At 44.3% G+C, this 19,255-nt stretch overlaps 1 protein-coding gene across 2 annotated transcripts in view; it reads right to left on the bottom strand.

Annotated features, from left to right (window-relative positions):
- MAP4K5 (mitogen-activated protein kinase kinase kinase kinase 5) overlaps nt 1-19,255 on the bottom strand; it is a 57,958-nt gene that overhangs the window by 21,847 nt on the left and 16,856 nt on the right. For both annotated transcript variants that reach the window (XM_027662531.1, XM_027662532.1), the window contains 7 exons: nt 14,942-14,999; nt 4,602-4,692; nt 3,397-3,461; nt 2,673-2,728; nt 1,965-2,012; nt 1,831-1,873; nt 821-893 (listed from right to left, as the gene is read on the bottom strand). In XM_027662531.1, coding sequence (XP_027518332.1) covers nt 821-893; nt 1,831-1,873; nt 1,965-2,012; nt 2,673-2,728; nt 3,397-3,461; nt 4,602-4,692; nt 14,942-14,999 — 434 coding nt within the window. The remainder of the gene's footprint in view (nt 1-820; nt 894-1,830; nt 1,874-1,964; nt 2,013-2,672; nt 2,729-3,396; nt 3,462-4,601; nt 4,693-14,941; nt 15,000-19,255) is intronic.

Here is a 19,255-nt window from a genome sequence, read left to right as displayed (position 1 = left end):
GAGTAGGTCAAGGAAGAGCCCGATGCCCACGGGAAGCACCAGGCCCTCTGAGCACAACCCCTCATTCCCAAGAGTAAGTGAGGGAAGAGCCCGATGTCCTGGGAAGCACAGAGAGGTTTTGGGAAGCACAGGGATGTCTTGCCCGAGGTCATGGGCTGCCAGGCAACACCAGGAATAGAACCAGGCCCATCATTCCTGGTGAAAGGCTTTAACAACCAGATAATCTTCCTGGCCACAGTCTTCTCTTCCCCAACAGGACAACGACGGCAGCAGAACAATTCAAAGCCATTGTCTGGATGAAGCTGTTTGCAGAACAAGAACACACCCCCAGCCTCCTCCACTGCATCCCAGTGATGGCAAAACCCAGTTAAATTTGCATTTATAACCCAGCCCCAGATTTACAATGATCTGTTTGCATATTAAATGCTGCCTTGTGCAGGCATTAATCAGTAGAGATGATTAAGAGATAGTTGGAAAATCTGTTTTTCTGTCTGCACAGAAATCAGGAAGACACTGATTATTTTACTCATTGGAAGTGTAAATAAGAAAGAGAATAAAACAAGTGAGAAACTAAATAACCATTAGAAAAAAGGGAGAATATTCTGCATTAATAAACTTGGGAAAAACAGCAATCCTGCCTCAAACATCAGGTAGCAACAGATCAGCTCCAATCAGCGCTTCCCAGATTTTTGCCCTCTGGGCATTTTACTTGGAAGAAAGGGAATTTATGCAATTACTGGGTATATGTGTGAGTATTTTATAATTTTTGGCATAAATACAAACTCAGCTTTGCATCACAACAGTCAAAGTGGTGTGTTACCAGTAAGGGGTGCCAATAAAGGATTTCCTCTTCGCAATGGTGGCTGTTATTTTTGCTGCTACCCCAAAGTCAGCTGGAAAATAAAACCATCAGAGACTTAGAAATCTCAGTTTAAGACCCCAATTCTACTGTACATGAAAGAACAATCATGTTTCTCATCCAAATTAAAAATTCATTAAGGTAAACAGTTAAAGACTAATAATGAGATCATTAATGTCTTCACTGACATGATTTCAAATCAGTTTTCTTTCTACATACAGCTCACTCGTGACCCTGTTCCTCTCCTAGACCATTTTTCCATCTCATAATATCATCCAAAATTTGTGGATATTCAGTTTAAGAGGGAAAATGGCATCATGCTTTGGGAAAGGTACCTTTTGTGTGTTCCTATGGAGGAACTGTGATGGGCAATCTCTTCTCAGCCCTGGACACTCTGTCTAGGGGCCAATAATACCTCGCCTTCAGAGCTGCAGAACATCAGGAGGTCTTGCAGAGCCAAAGATCATTTAAATCCTTTTTATTCTGATTGATTTGTAGCATGAAATCTGCAGGATAACTGTGGGAATATCTAACCAGCTCAGCAGGCCAAAGGGAGGTACCAGCGTGTAACCCAAGTTTAATTCATGCAGTGAAATCTCCTGTCGGTGCCAAGGTTTTATTCCTACTTTTTTCCACCTTTAAAAAGCTGCCTTTTCCCAACACAGCATTCCTGGCTCACCAAAGGGGTGTAAAGGTGTTGAACTAATGCACAACCACCCCAGTTCCAACACGGGACGCAGCGGGATGATGAGCACCCCGTGGCAGTTTTCATGGATACACACTTCCTGTCATCACTTCCCATCATCATTTATTGCCCCAAATAATCATGGAATCATTTAGGTTGGAAAAGACCTTTAAATCATCGAGGCCAACCCTCCCCCCAGCACTGCCAAGGCCACCACTGACCCACATCCCCAAGTGCCACATCCACACGGCTTTGAAATCCATACCATAAAATTCCAGCAACTCACCTAATTTGACATCCCCATGGTCTGTCAGGAGAATATTTGCACCCTAGAACACAACAAACAGAAAGTTACAGATCTTTTTCAGGAATATTTGTCCTGCACTAGAAAGTTTTAAGTGTCTCAAAGTCCCAAGTTACCTTTATGTCTCTGTGCATTTTGCCCTTCATATGCAAATAAGCAAGACCCTGGAAATAAAGAGACACAACAGGTTATTTTGGCATTTGTTAACACACAAAACCAGTCTCATTTAAGAAATTTTAATACATATTATATAATATATACATTATAATATATACTATATATTTTATATATATTATATACATATATATAAGTATATTTTATCTGGAAGTGGAGACATTTGAGATTTGCAGATAAGGGGCACCCTGGATTCTGTTCCTCATCTCCAACCAACACGTGAAGCCTCACTTAAACCAGTCATGGTGTAACATTTTACACAGATACAGGTTTGGGTTTTTTAAATAAACCTTTACTAAAATTCTATTTTTGAAGTCCTGAAGGTTCCTTGAAGAAACAACCTGCCTTGTCTTCCTCCAGTTATCAGCAGTCACAAAAGACAATTTTATTTACCTGGTTGTAGTATTTTCCCTCTATACATCATTAAATTTACTACCATAGGGCAACCATGAAGTTCAAAATTTAAGCAAATATTTGCACTACTTTAATAGAGTTTCTTGCTAGTTTTTATTTACAGCATGAGAAGTAACAAGTTACCCCTGGTTAACTGGTCTCTGCTTGATTCCCAACAATTCTGGGAACTGAAATAAACTTCTTTATCTACTTTCATGGAATAAACACTTCATCATAAACCTGCACAAGCACAGTACCTGTAAAGTTTCTCTGCACACATATGCAATTTGTAACTCTGACAGAGGTCCTGTCACTGAAAATAAAGACAGAAGTGAGTAAGTTTGCAGTACATGTATTTATATTTAATATACAGCACACAAATAGCATTGTGAAGCAGCCAAAAAGTGCCATGTCCATGCAGAAGTTAAAGCCTGATTTTACAGGATCTGGATTCTACACTGAGCTGAACAGAGGGGTTTGTTTGCCTGTTTTACAGAAAGGCTTTCTGTAAAAAATAAAACCAACCAAACAAACAGCACCATAACAGAAGACAATGCCCACAGTGAGAAGAAAACCTGTTTTCACAGAAATCTAATTATCATTTTACAAGAGACTTCGTAGTACTGGAATATCCTGTATTCTGAGGAGAGTAAAAATCAAAGTGACTTCTGCTAATATTTTAATATTAGAAATGGCAATGTTGTATTTTAGGGACTATCTGTGGGGCTTGGAATTGTTTTATTTGTACTAATGTGGCTGAATATCCAGTTCTGCTCCAAAATGACAGGTATTAGCCCAAAATGAGTCACCACATCTGAAAAGTGCTCTCAAAATCTCTTGAATGGTAGCTAAAAATCACTATTCACGCCCCAAAAAAACCCCAGTGCAGTGCCTGGCCATTCCCTGTTAGTTTATTATTTAATTTTTTTCTTTGCAGAAAGCTTCCAGAAGTTAAAAATGCTGAAATAAATGCCAAAGTACCGTGGTAAATATCCTGGAGGGATCCCCCACCGCAGTATTCCATGCATATCCACAGCTTCTCACGGCTGTCAAAGGAAAATGAAAACACAGGCATCAAAAGCTGATTGATCCGGATACAGAACACAGATAATCACCATTATTTAAATTATTTTCTATTGGTCTTGATCACTCTCTGTTAAAAATGCACATTCTGAGGCCTGATCAGCAGTTACACTGTTATTAATATAAATTCTCACTTTATTAATATAAATTACCATGTTGTTAATATAAATTACCATGTTATCAATATAAATTCTCACCTACCAAAATGAAAATTTTATGCCAGAACCCCTGAGAAGTCTTTAAATATTATCAGATCTAAAAGGTGGTGCTTTAACTCTACAGTAAAATGGAGCAGAACCCCCCGACGTTCACCTGCTGCCAGCAAAATTAAAAGATAACACACTAAAGTGTTTCAGTCTTAAATTGAGATTGCCTAATTATATTTAAAAGAATTCACGCTCTCTAAAAGGAGGGTTTAGAAATTCAGCCATTTTATTCCATTTATTGAGTCCATTTGGGATGTACAGATTATTCAAATGCAGCCCTTCAAGAAATCTAAAGGCTGCAGAAAAAAGACCAAAAAGTGGGCAAAGATGATTTATATTCCCACAGAGCCAACTGATAAATGGCAGAGTTCCACAGAAATGGAAAGTATTCCCTGATTTTCTGTATAACAACGTGCAAGCTTGAGGATGCAGCCAGTTGGCACCACCTTGGTTCTGCCTCTGTTACACCAGAACTATGAAAAACGTTATTACCAGCACCTCAAATTGAGTGTTTTGCTCTTAAAAATCCCTGCCTGTGCTTTCATAGCCCAGAAAACTGTAATTAAATAAAATATCCAGAAGCAATTCTGCTCTAGAGAAATATATTGTATGGTTTTATGTTAGAACTGATGAATGTATGGGTAGGGTTGGACATTGCAAGAGGCTCCAAGGGAAAAGTTTCTCGCTGTTCCTAAGTGATAAAAATATTCCAGCCTTTTGGCCAGCAGAGAAAACAAACTATTAGTCACTTTTGGTTTTCAAAGCCAGCTTTAAAAAAAGCCTGAAGGGAATTCAATCTATGGAAGAACATTGAGAGAGGGGGCAAGGATTAAAACCACACTGAGAGTTGTTTAGGAGAGAACCAGGAGAAATGTTGGAATAAAAAGCGGGATTTACCTGAGATAGCTCCCGAAATAGGCGACTATGTTGCAATGTTTGCATTCCTTGACCATATATATTTCTTGCTGTATCAGTGAAAAGTCATCCCCTGAAAAACAGGAAGCAGCCAGGGTTACATCACAAGGGGCTGAACGTTCGGAGAGGTCTGGAGGGATGCACGCAACTCGGGAAAAACACGGACTGGGCTGGATCGTGGCTAAGCCCTTCTGAGCACGTCAGCCTTTCATCCACCACCCTCTCAGCCTGAACCCTTTATTCCATCCTTTTATGAGGCACAAATATTTCCTGAAGATCAACAGAGAAGGGCTGGCCTGGTGGCCTGAACACGATCCATCAGTTCAGACAGCTCGGCACGCACGGAGAGCGTTGGGAAAGAAGAAAAGGGATCCCATGGAGGGATGGGAGCACATGAGGAACCCCTTGGAGCAGCCCCTGTGTAGCCACCAGAGAGTCCCAGCTGGAGCTGATCCAGCTTTACCAGGCCACGGTGCTCTCAGCACAAGGGTCCCAACAACGAGAGGAAGGATTGCTGGAACCTAATTCCAGAGCCTCCTGCCTGGAAGTAGGAGAGCTCACATTCCACAGGCTTGTTATTAAAAAGTGTTTAATTCCCAAACCACTGGGATGGAGCAGATGGCCTGGACACCCACTCAGCTGACTCAGAGCAGGAGCACAGAGTCCCCAGCACGGACTGTGCCTGGTTGTGAGCGTGGTTTAGGATGAGGACACCTACACCAGCATGCTGGTACATCCTAAATATCCTCTGGGGGGAAAAAAAAATCTACTGAAAAGGAAGTAATAATGTTTTAGGTGCAACTTATAGTTACAACAATATGCTTATATAGATATTAAATGGATAGCAGGGGATGTTCTCCACAGAATCTACAGCTCAAACCCCGCAGCTCTGCCTCCATATTTTGTATGTTATTACCTTTATTCTTCCTTTGGACAAAGGGGAATGGCTTTAAGCTGAAGGAGGGGAGATTTAGGTGGGATATTGGGAAGGAATTCCTGGCTGGGAGGGTGGTGAGGCCCTGGCACAGGTTGCCCAAAGGAGCTGTGGCTGCCCCTGGATCCCTGGAAGTGTCCAAGGCCAGGCTGGATGGGGCTTGGAGCAACCTGGGTTGGTGGAAGGTGTCCCTGCCCTGGCAGGGGATGAGACTGTCTGAGCTTTAAGGCCCCTTCCAACCCAAACCATTCCCTGAAAACTGTAACAGTTTGCAAGACACAAAAGACTAGAATTTAACTAAAGATTTTATATTTTAGATAAAATTCTGTTACAGACGATGTGGGAGCTGCCACGAAGGAAGAAATTGCTTTGGGTATTTTATTTCTGTTTAAAGTTTCCCAAGTAAAATTTCTCTCACACTATTAAAGTCAGGGATGTCCAACCCAGAAAAGATGAACTGCTTTGTCCTGTTCCCTTTAATTTAGATGGTTTTGACAAGTCCAAGAGGACTCAAGCACTGCTGTAAACTGAATTCTTCTTGTGTTTATTTAAGTAACAGCATAGCTAATATTTTTTAATAACCTCTTTTAAAATAGATGTTTATATTTTCTGTGCTTTGAAGCAGTTTCCCTGAGCAATGGTGCTGCTGGCAAAAGAAATGCCAATAACAGAAATGATCAAAACCTTTATGTCTCAGTGAATGCCAGACTTTTATTTAAGAAAACAACCATGAAATATGAAGGTAGAAGGGAACACACTTCCATGAATCCATCCCTGACCCATTTCAGTAAATCCTCAAGGGCTTCTTGAAGTTGAATTATGTGGAGAAACACTTCACTGGGGCAGGAAAACATTAGCAGAAGAGTTTCAAATGTCAAGAGGCTTTTTATAAACACCAGTAGTATTTTTTTAAATAATGAAAAAGAGAAAAGGCAACAGAACTTCTATAAATTTAGCACAGGTTTCACACTGTGCTTGGTTTAGGGGTTACCTTGCAGCTACAACTTTTCCTGAATTCACAAGTCCTGCTTATAAATTATCACTATGAACAAGGGATTTTTGAGTTTAGAGAATAATGGAATGGTTTGGGTTGGAAGGGACCTTAAAACTCATCCAGTTCCAACCCCCTGCCATGGGCAGGGACACCTTCCACTAGCCCAGGTTGTTCCAAGCCCTGTCCAACCTGGCCTGGGACACTTCCAGGGATCCAGGGGCAGCCACAACTTCTCTGGGCAACCTGTGCCAGGGCCTCCCCACCCTTCACAGTCAGGAATTCCTTCCCAATATCCCTTGTCCCTCTTGTCCTGTCACTACCTGCCTGTAAAAAAAGTCCCTCTCCCTCCTTTTTATAAACCCCTTTGAGTTTAAATCTGATGGATTCATTCCTCCCATTTCTCCAACAAACTTCCTAAGGGAAGCTGTCGGAATTCTCACAGGTAACAACTGGGGCATTTTCAAACCACACAAGTATTTTCAAGGAAGTCAAATCGAAGCAGTTTTGAAGGCAAATCCTCTCATCCCACACAGAAAAAAGGTTCTGTCTCTCTTCAACTAACTGTCCACGGGTTCAGAGGATCCAATGCCAAATCCCCATGGCCTCTTCAAATCACAGAATCCTTTGGAAACATCAGAATCCTGGCACATGTGAAAAAAAAAAAAAAAGCATCCCCGTAACAGCAAAACCTTGCAGGCAGCAGCCGGAATTGCCCATGGATAGCACATGGATGGGGCTTCTGAGTGTGGAGCAACAGCCAAGCCAGTTCTAGAAACCATGACTAATGAGGAAAAATTGAAGGAAATACAGGGATTTGGGCAAGAAAAAGGCTGTGAGTGAAAAGATAACAACCTTCATGCACACAAAAGGCAGCAGGGAAAGGGGGAGAAGGGATAATCTGTGTCCAGTTTTATAACAGGACACTTAGCAGAGGGCTTAAATTGCCTTAACCTACATTCTCTGTACAGATGAAAAGCTTTTCCTACTGGAATGATATCACAGCAATGAATGTGAAGGGATAGGAAGCTGTGAAAATTCTCACAGGTAAAAAAAAAAAATGAAGAAAACACTGAACAAGAACCAACCAGGATTGACTTGGAATGATCCTGCCTGTAGTGGAGGGAGACAGCAAAGATGATCCCTTGATTTGCAACTAATAAATGAAGAATTCATGCAAGAAACGAGGGTTAACCTACAGAAAAAGGGGAGGAAATAGAATTTGGAAGAGGAAAGGGCTGAATATGGACAGGGAGCTGATAACATAGTGGCAAAGAGATGGAAAGAAGAGAAGTATCTGTGAGAAAAGTTTGGCTAAAATATGTGGGAAATGATTGTGAAAGATCAGACACAGAGATAGGAGAGAAGATGTATAGTCACTCAAAGAGGACAAGAATGAATACAAAACAAAGGAATTCAGAGTTTCCAGGCAGCTGGAGTATTAATCTTGGCAAGAGACGCTGGAATAGGGCAAAAATGAAATATCCTTGGATAGCAGGGAAAAAAACCCAGACAGAATTGGTAGAAAATACTTCATTGAGAGGGAGACAGTGAGGTAAAAAGAATTAGACCAAAGGTGACAAAACATCCACACAAAGAGCTTTTCATCTGGTTTAGTCATCAATGGCTTGATGCTAAACAACACGGAATTGGGAAAACGCCGTTTTTGCTGCTCACGTGTTTGCCATCATGGGATGTGGGGCATGCTGAGCAGGAACGTGGAGCAGGGAGCTGCTCGAGGCCCACGAGCAGCAGTGACTCACTGCAGCCTCTGTTATTATGTAATTTTACCTCTGCAGAGACACAAGGACACAACTCGGACACACAATGGAATATTCTCCTCGGATCGTGGCCGCTCCGCTTGGCACAACCAGCCGCTTGTTCTCCAGCACAGCTGGCAGGGAGGACCCTGCTGAAGCCCACTGTGGGGTGTGAGCAGAGCCCTTCCCACAAGCTAAGCAAGGTAAGGCCTGGGAAATTCAGGATGAATCCATATTTAAATGGGAGATCATGGAGAAAACTGATGGCGCGTCAACAGCAGGGAATTGTTCCGCCTGCAGACGACGTCTCACCTGTGGGACAGGTTGAGAGAGCTGGGGGAAAACAAGGCTCCAGGGAAACCTGAGAGCCCCTTCCAGGGCCTAAAGGGGCTCCAGGAGAGCTGGAAAGGGACGTTGGACAAGGGCCTGGAGGAACAGGACAAGGGGGAATGGCTTCCCACTGACAGAGAGGAGGTTTAGGTTAGATATGATGAAGGAGAACCCGAAGGAGAGTAGACTTAGATTGGATATTGGGAAGAAATTCTTGGCTGGGAGGGTGGGGAGGCCCTGGCACAAGTTGCCCAGAGAAGCTGTGGCTGCCCCTGGATCCCTGGAAGTGTCCAAGGCCAGGTTGGATGGGCTTGGAGCAACCTGGGCTAGTGGAAGGTGTCCCTGGTCACGGTGGGAGGTGGAATGAGCTGGGCTTTAACGTCCCTTCCAACCCAAACCATCCTGGGTTTCTATGATTCTATGTGGAATTGGAATGTAGATATCCTGCCAAGATTTCCTAGATGGAGAGCACATGTCATTCTTGAGTTGGCACTTGGAATTTTTAATTCTTGGCACTTGGGATTTTTAACACTATAATTAACAGTTGTTATTTAAAAGTGGCATAACATTTAACAACAGGACCAGGTGGACACTGCTGTGCAGGACACTGAAGGACACAGAGTAGGGTCACAGCACCACAGCCTCTGCTGGGACCATTCCTCCAACAGTTCTTACTTCAGCAACCTGAGTTCCCAAACAAGGGGGAGGAAAACCCATGGGAACGACAACTATTCGCCCCACTCCAAACACTCCCCAGCCAGGCAACACCCTCAGGCCACCAGCTCCTCTGTGCTGACTTCCAGACATCCCCATGCTCACCAGTTCCCAATCACTCCCTGCAAACCCCTCTCCTGAACCTCGAGAGGGTTCAGGCTCTGCTGATGAAAAGGATGCCTTTCCCAAAATGCAGGATCCGAGCTGCTTCATCCGTACTGCTTTTCACAGGACTCATGGAAACCTGCAGTCCCACAGAAAGAATTTAAATTCCCCAAACTCGAAACTCAGAAACTCGATTCCAAGCAGGAAACAGCTATTTGGAAACAATGATGTTTCCACCAGCAAATTTTCCTGCTAGGCAAGTAGCTGCCAACTCCTAACCACTGATGGTCCTCATTATCTCTCCACTGATATAAAATATTCCCGATGGTGACGCTGCCACAGCAGCACGAGCTCCACAGCAAGTGACACACGAGAGTTTGGAATGAGTATCCAGCACCAGAACAATTTCCCTGTGGATTTCCTCTTCTGCTCAATCTATATTGCCAAGAGAAGTTGTGGCTGCCCCATCCTACTGGAACTGTTCAAGGTCAGGCTGGACAGGGCTTGGAGAAACCTGGGATACTGAAAGGTGTCACACTCGGCATTGCCTTCCAATTAAAATGTGTGAACTTCCAGCTTCTTTCCTACTCAGTGCACCTCCTTATCCCACCACAACTCTTTCTGTCGACCTTCTCCATCCAAGAAACTGTGTTTTAAGTGAAAACTTAAGTTTTAAGTGAAGCTTTAAATGAAAACTTGAAACTAGAAGTGTGAACCCACCCCCCCTGGATCCATACATTTCTTAACAATACTGGATTATAAATTCACTATAAGGATGAAAAGTAAAATTTTTCAACAAGTTAAATATTTCAACAAGTTAAATGGCATGAAAAGGCTGAGTATTCTAGATCCAAAGACCAGGTTGCCTCTGCTTTGCTCTGTGTCTGCTCCAAAGGCTCCACAGGACATGGCACAACACAACCAGGACATGTCCAGGCTTTAATGGCTCTGGCACACTTGGAACCTCAAGAATTCATCCCAAGACATGATTCCAAGCTCAACCAGGTCACACAGCCCAAGGCAGAGAAGGTGTGTGTGGTACTGAGAACTTATTTTCATATTTCTTCAGCTCCAGGTGCTGCCAACAACGGTTCAAGCCCAGCAGGATTAGTTTAAATCAGCCTCAGGCTTGTTCTTCTCCACAGCTCATGTCATCTTCAGGGAATTTATTATATGGAGAACGAGGCTGCATTGCTTCAGTCCCCTTTTCTGTCCCCAAAACACCATGGACTGACTTGTGGACCACAGGGGCCAGACCCCCATCCCAGCCTGAACCAGCCCCATGGCCATGTTCCTGTGTGGAATATGATCTTCCTGATCTAAACCAGGGGATACAACACACACATAATGAACCAGACCTGCCTCTGAATCGCTGAGCACAGCACACACCTTTGGAACTATTTGTACAGTTCCACCTCCAGCTTAAGATCCAGCCCGAAACAGGCAATTAACTGGCTACTTTCTGGGATCTCACATGGAAAATGCAAACACTGGACCAAATAAAAACCAGCAATGAGATTTTTCCGCGACCTTGCAGAAAGTTCAGAGCAAGATTTCCACCAGCCCTCTGAGTGCCAGAGGTCTCTGAGGGCACCATTTATCACTACAGCAGAATTTAAAACAGACATTAGTATATTTTAAACTATTTTATTTATTAAATTTTCCCAGGGAGAAAGTTCTGTGGCAGAAAACTCCACTGGCAAAGAGTTACCTCTTTGTATTGACCCCCCCCCCTCTCGATTCATCTGCTAAACCCATAGATGGAAGTGGCTTTAGTGTTTCAGACAGTTTTGGCTTCTCTGCTGCTGAGTACAGTTGGATTAGTTTCTGAAATAGAATTGGCTCCCAAATTATTTGAAGCATTTGTGCTCAGGGAATGCTGGGAAATGTCATTAGCGTGCCATAATACTTTTGTCTAATGCTCTCCAAGTCTATGCCAAAATAAAAAAGGGGAAAAACAGTGTCTATTTTGACTCCAGCAGCACAGCTTAAGTACTGTGGGAGCAGATCTCGAGCGCTGCCTCGAATTCAAATGAATTAATGACAGCAAACTTTAAGCTGAGTTTATTTCCTTTGTCTGGAGAAGAGGCAAAGGTAATAGCTGATGAAATAAAATACAGATTTATGCTGGGGTCTTGGTAAGTTGGAGTCTCTTTGTCTACTCACTGCCTGCAGTAGATGAGGGAGGAAGAGGAACAACCCCCCTGCCATGTCAGCAATTTTCTGAGTCTCCCCAAATCCTGTCATTTATTGTGTGCAGTTCCTTCAGCTTTCATTCAACACATTCCTCACCTCCTCTGGGGCACTCTCTGCTTCAGAGGCTTTTGTCTTCTGCTCCCAATTCCCCTGTTTATGTATTAATCAAGTGCTGAGTTTGGAGCTCTAACTTTTCCATCTGCTAATTAATTCCCATCCACGAGCCACCTCCTCCTCCACCCCAGAAGATGCTGTACTCACAAGCCTATTTCCCTGGTGACTAAATCAGGAAATTTATTACCAATCTTTTTCTAGCTGTGCCCTGTGGTCTGACAGGAGCTTGTGCCAGTGTTCCAAGGGGCTGCCATTCCCAGGAAACCACCACAGCCACCTCCAACAGCTTCTAACACCAGCCTGCTCCAGGAATTGATGGTGGTCTGCAAGTACAATCCTACAAAACTATTCAAATCCCTTAAAAATTAGTCAGAACACTGAAGTGTGGAGCAGCTGACTATTTATTTCTTTAAAAATCCAGGATATTTTCAACATGTAGACATCCCAGACAACTAAAAAGGAGTAAATAAGTAAACAAATGTTGTGAGCCCTCCTTCAAAACAAACCAAACACCCAACAAGACTCTGCCAAGAGGCTGTGGGTGTACATGCTATGGATGGAGATCAGGTTGGCAATGTTTAAAAGAAGATGTATTAAAAAAAAAAACAAAACAAACCAGAAGAAATCGCTCCCCTGTGGTGAGTCAGACCAACATAATTAAACATAAGCCATGGTCATCAGTGCTAATTAAAACGGGCTTCTCAGAGGGGTGACTTTGGGCCAGATCCTTGCATTTCTCTCTTCAGTGCTTGAGCAGCACTGAGCAGAGGCAGGGGTTGCTCAGCCTCCAACAAATCCTGCTCTTCCCTCAGCTTGAACCACAGAGGATTTGGCCTCTGCTTCAGTTCAGTTTTCAAAACAAAAGCAGATACACTTCACTGGGAGCAGGTGCAGAGACATTAACACTGGAGGAAGCCTCTCCCTGCCTTAGCAGTGGGTTAATATTGTCCTTTTTCTGTCACCAAAGCACCGCTCTGCCCCATCACAGACCTGCTGGGGACAGTGGTTTGCTCCCCCCTCGGCCCCACTGCCCACCAGCTCTGGCCACAGCATTTCCCACAGGGGCTGAGGGATCCCTGCTGTGGTTCCCACTGCATTTCAAGTGCCCAATTAGCCTCATCAATGCAATCCACTTAATAAACCCAGCCCTGGTTTGCCAAGGGAAGGTGAGCAGCCACAGCCACCCAAAATCAGTGGGTTTCGCTTCTCCCCTTAAGTCTCCCCATGTTTCTTCTACCTCCAGCCTTCAAAACCATCTCTTTTTCTGCACAGAACCAACAAGAAATAAAAATTAACCCTGCATTGTAGAGTCCCTTCAGCCCTGCATCCCATCTCCAGCAGAGGCTTTAAAATCAGACCACACAGGGATACCCCCAAACACCCTCCCCGCCCCCAGAGATTTACAGCTCAGAAAAACCTCTCAGTCATAGCTGGGATCTTTGTATTTAAGTCTTTCATGTCCTTTTCTCTCACACAAATTCGTGCAGTTGCTTTTTGCACCTATGTAAACACAGCTTAACACAATGAGGAGATTTATAGATGTTGCAGAGAAAACCACATTTCCTCGTTGCTCGGAGCCTGCCACCCACTCACTGCCTCCAAACCCGCTGCCAGCTCAGTCCCCTCACCTGCTTCCCCCTAAATACACATCCTGGTCCAAGGAAGGCACTGGGATGGGGATGGGGTGAAGCACACAGGATCCAGAGAACCACCCTGTAGCGCTGTGCACTGCCTTTCAGATCCTAAAAGCAATTCCCAAACAAGAGGAAAACCCGCATTGCACATGGCATCAAATCATCACAGGGCCACAGAGTGTTCTGCTCCAAAGAGGCATCACCTCAGGACATCAAAAGGACATCCTCATGTCCTTTCAAACATGGAAAGGACCACTGAAGGAGTCAAAATGGCTTGTGGGGATGGTGCTGGTGGGAGTTATGGTCGTGCCTGAGGACCCTGTTGGCTCTAGAGGATGAGAGTGACAACAGAAGCAGTGGCACCACCTGCATGGCCTGGCTGCTCTTTGCTTCTTTATCTGCACTGGTAAGGAAAATAAGAGCTAAAGGATCAAGCTGAGCCTTTCTCTTCATTTATTCACTGGAATGTTTCAAATTTTTCCAGCTGAAAAAGATGTCAGATTTCAGGAATGTTTGGCTGTTAAAAAGATGCAGGTCAGAAGGGAAAGCAAGACCCCCCTGAGGAGAGAGACCCAACTTCATCTCAACTGTGTGAGAGGCTGGGAGAGCTGGGGGTGTTCATTTAGAGAAAAGAAGGCTCCAGGGAGACCTGAGAGCCCCTTCCAGGGCCTAAAGGGGCTCCAGGAGAGCTGGAGAGGGACTTAGGACAAGGGATATTGAGAAGGAATCCTGGCTGTGAGGGTAGGGAGGCCCTGGCACAGGTTGCCCAGAGAAGCTGTGGCTGCCCCTGGATCCCTGGAAGTGTCCAAGGCCAGGCTGGATGAAGCTTGGAGCAGCCTGGGATAGTGGAAGGTGTCCCTGCCCATGGCAGGGGGTGGAATGAGATGGGCTTTAACATTCTTTCCAACCCAAACCATTCTGTGGTTGTCTCATTTCCACTCAGGACACTTTCTGATTGCAACTGTCTGTGCAGGCCTCAGATGAGGCTTCAGCTCAGCAAATCTCCTGCAGCAAGTGAGCTTCTCCTGCATCTCCTGCTTTTATGTGGAGTGGCAGAAAATCCATGGGGAAATGGGAGCACAAGGAGCCACCCTCCTCCCTCAGCACAGGTCACAGAAAAGATGACACACGAAAAAGCACAGGGCTCTGTTTTAACCAGTGCACCTTTGGTGGGAATTAACATCATAGCCTGATCCCTTCCCCCTCTCAATTCCCACAGCCTCCCACCTCCCCACTGTCTCAGAGCTCACAATTTACCACCTGTCCTTGATCTTTTCTTTGTACTGAAAACGTGTGGTAACTGCAACATCTTTGCATGCAACAAATGATAAGGGAGATAAAAGCAAACAAGGAAATAGTGAGCAGGACACAGCCAAAAGCAATGGTACATCCTGTAGTGCTTCCTGTCATCTAACCACTGAAACGACACAAAAAAATACCCAAACACTTCTTTTGTCCAGAACTTCACAGTGTGTGAAAATAAACACCTGGAAAAAAAAAATGAAAATGCAATTCAAAAACACAGGAAAGAATGTAAAACTTACCAGGCTCTAACTTGATTATTTTTACAGCAGCCAGTTCTCCTGTATGAAGATTTCTAGCCTGAAACAAGAGAGTTAAGACATATTTAATTAAATTATCCTGCAAAGGCACTTCACAGAGTCTTGCAAACTGTGCAAAGATAAACTACGATGTGTGTTACAAATACAATGCAAAGCTGAGAGTGACCTGAGTGAGGATTATCTGGGTTGAAAATCAGCACAGCATCAGCCTAGTTGGAATTGTGAAATGTTCCTGGCAGTTCTGTTGGAGACTTTAAGGCAACCATCAGCAAATCACAGAATTTAGGTTGGAAAAGACCTCCAAGGTCATCGAGTCCAAGCTGTGATTCCAGCCCGGAGCACTGAGTGTCACGTCCGGTGACACCTCCAGGGATGGGGACTCCACCACCTCCCTGGGCAGCCCCTAACAATGTTTAATCACTTTTCCTGTGAAGCAATTCCTCCTGATGTCCAACCTGAACCCGAAAATGAGAGTTCATGCCTCTCAGACACCACTTTTAAGGGAAGTTTCTGCCGTGATGCACCACAGGCTGTCAGAGCGCGGAGCACACGGAGCTCAGCCACCCATCTCATGGTGTTAAAACCTCAGGGTGCACCGAAAGTGGAACTGAGAGGTGCAGGGGCAGGGGGAGGCACTGCAGAGGCAGCCTGAACAAGTCACAGCTCTTTGTCAACAACTTAATTCTGAAAACCGACTCCTTCCACCAGCCCTCGCTTCCCATGATCCTCGGGAAGAAGGAGAAGGGGTAGGGAGATCCAGATAAGCCTTTACAGAAGTGCCCTCTCTGGATATGCTCCAAAATTCACACTGAGAATTCAGCACTGGAGGAGGATGTCACAGAAAAGTCAGACACGGAAAGTTTTAGAAGGGGATTTCATTAACACTTTTAACCATAACAACACGACCTAAATCACTCAGGCACCATCACCAGAGCTAAACTCTTAAAATTTTGGACACACAACGTGATTCAGTCAGGCACTGTGGCATTCATTCTCCTTCTGCTGATCACCCAAAAGTTACAGGAGTCCAAACCCAATTGTTTCATTCTTACCCTAACAAACATGGAGAGTCTGCTTCAGAACTGGATTACAGAAAATGGAGGGAAAGCCAGGTGAAATCAATTTGGGCAGTTACTTTAGAGGAGGATGTAAAGCAAATCTGACCCTGTGAAGGGAGTCATTACAGAACAAAACACTCTTCTCCTGTGGATGGATAAGTCTTAACAACAGGTAAAGCAAGAACCTGAAGGGTGAACCCCTCAGTTTTATCAAAACTTATCAAGCTTCCACATAGGGAAAGGCTTTCCAGCCAGGAAAAAACCACAACAAAACCAAACCAAACCAAAAAAACCACCCCAACAATCACTGGCCTTTCAAAGCCCTGCAGTGCTCGGACATGAGGTGGGTGTCAAACACAGGCCAAGGGCACAAATATGACTCAGCCTGAGGTCAGAGAGAACCTGAACAACTGTACAGTGGAACCAAACCTCTGAAGGCCAAATCACCGAAGCAGATTGTCATCTGCAAACCACAAAGGAAACATTCACCACTTCTTAAAGTACCTTCCTACCACAGCGAAATCCTTGGTGTCCTTCAGCATCCAGAAGGAGAATGCATTCCCAGTATGGATAAAGGATTCGGACCTCTCTGCTCCTGTTACACCCAATGATACTGTTGGGAAACATGGATCTTCCCATCAGGGACACACACCCTGCCTTGGTGAAGCCAGGGATTCTTCACTATCCAGTGTTACCCACAAGGAGCTAAGCTGCTCACATAAAGACTGCACGGTTTCCAGAAAATCAGCTTCGCTCCTGAAGTACAAAAAAGATCATATTCCTCACAGATATTCCTTTTCCATACAGGCAGTAACTGCCACTGTCATGCTGAAGACTGAAGGAATGGATGGAGTCTGCCAAAGGCCTCTTGGCTGGGATTTGGAGGTCCAGGCTGGAGATCACTGCTATTCCTGGCTCTCAGCTCTCACACACAGCAGCTACAGAGTTCCACCAAATTTTGTCCAATATTACCACTAAGCTTTTGCATAGAACCCATAGCTTGGACGTGGACTATTTCATGTTTGAACCATCAAACTCTGCCTGCTGGAACAGAAAGCTCCCTATTGGGTTGGTATTTATGAACTAAACAAACCAAGTTCCCTGAGCCACTCGCCCCAAGACCAGTTTTCTGGTCCTACAGTTTGTTTTCCAGCTGTTCTGAGTTGATGACACCAAACCCACATGTGATCATTAACTCCCGTTGTGCCAGCACTGAAGGTAAAAACGCTGAGTACTCCCTGATCCTCAAAATCCTTGTTTGGATGCCCACAGGCATGGAATGGTGTAAGATCTTCAGCCTAGACAGTGGTGAGCATGCAGCAAATCACCCAAAACGCTTCCCCAAAGAGTCACCTGCCTGCAAACGTGGCCAGTGGCTTTTGTTCCCTCGTCTTGGATTGCACCAGCCTCACACAGGCACACACAGCTCCATCCCTTCCCCTTTCCCACCTGTCAGCTGAAAACCCATCAATAATGAATTGCTGTTCTCTTGCACATCATTAAAAATGCAAGAAGGCAAGGGCTGAAAACTGGTTCTCCGCGGGACACACCCAGATATGAAAAGTGTCAGCTCAGGAGTCCTCAAATCATTCTGAGACAGGGTGAGTTGAACAATCCTTGACTCGTTTCCCAGGGGTGACGAGTTTGCAGCGTTCTGGTTTTTTGGGTTTTTTTCAGAAAGAATCGTGTGGTTATCAAGGAAGTCACAGACAGGAAAGCACCACATACTGCTGGCTTTCTGAATCAAACCTGCAGTTTGACTACAAATCGTGTTTGACAAAAATATAAACCCCTGTGAAGAGTTAGTTAATGATCTATCAATATTTCTTACTGAAATATTTCAACATATCAATATTTCTTCTTCACTGCAGAGGGGGAATTGAAATAAGGCTAAGAAATTACAGTTCTTCTACTCCTCTTATTTACATTTTTCAAGCCCAACAGTAAAATATCTGCCTCTTCCCCACCCCCTGACATTTCCTCAGTATTTCAAGTCTCAATTTAAAATTATCTGAAACCAAGCAGAGGAAGTGTTACTGCACCCCAAGTAATCCAGGCCTGTTCAGTATCTCACGAGCTATTACTGAATGGAAAATTATCATTTATATGCATTTATCACATAAAGATGACATACAGATAATGAACCTTGATGATCTCTTCTGCATATTTCTAATATTTCAGTCTAATGGAAGATAAAACCTGATAGATTTCTCATTGTCTTTAATTCTTCCAGCCTTGATTCCTTCAATATGTAAGGAAGTCTCCTAAAAGCTCATCTTGACATTAAAGGCTAAAAGACCAAATCCACACCTCCATCAGCAACATGGTCTAGCTCCAGTATACCAGAGAAGAGCTCAAATCCCCAGGATATTTCTTTAAGACTTTCCCCCAAGAGGAAGGCAGAGCTTCTGCTATTTATTACTATTGATCTTAATTTTATTTCACGAGACTCAAAACTGAAAATCCTGCTCCGCGTTACTCAGAACGAAAATTAAAACTACGGGATTTTGGCACAAGGATTCCAAAGTTCCAACAGAAAATGTGACCTCCACAAGGAAGGGACCAGAACAAGGTGAACCACAGCCAAAATTTCTTTTGCTCAATGTCATTCACAGAGGACATTTCCTGAGAAAGCAGCCTTTTGGTCACCTCTTCCTTCAGCTGTCCCACAGCCTGCTGAGGATGAGTGACAGCCTCCCACTGGGCACAGCACTTCCAGAATATTTTAGCAGCTGAATACTAACACTGCAGAACATCACATGGAGTCTGTGTTCAAAATAAAACAAAACACAACTACTCATCTTTTCTCTTTTCTTTTGAACATCCCGTTGTGTTGCTGCAGTGACCGAGCACATCACACACCTCACTGATGTGACAGCACTATCAGCAGGACTATTTGGGGGAGATGGGACAGTTTTATAATGTTAAACACACAAAAAACATTGAGGTTTTTCCCACTGAGATTTAACTTTCCTCCCAAAAAAGCTGCTGTGGGACAGTGGAACCCGAGGTGACACCCGTGGCAATCCCTGTGTGTGATGTTTCCCACCAACAACACACGTGAGAAAACACGTTCTGGGTAGGACACTTTCTGCAGCCAACAACCAGAAATAACACAGAAAACTGGTTTCAGAACCAGTTGTGCACTCTGCACTTGTGTTTTATTTGTTCTCATGAGTGCAAGCCAAACAATTCCACCCTGGGGGGGGGGTCCACAGGAGTGAGCCACGTGAGATGG

This window comes from Corapipo altera, unplaced genomic scaffold, assembly GCF_003945725.1.
Source record: "Corapipo altera isolate COAL_440 unplaced genomic scaffold, ASM394572v1 169, whole genome shotgun sequence".
Lineage (NCBI taxonomy): Eukaryota > Metazoa > Chordata > Aves > Passeriformes > Pipridae > Corapipo > Corapipo altera.
The sequence above is the reverse complement of the archived record's forward strand: the minus strand, read 5'-3'. Positions and strand labels throughout refer to the sequence as shown.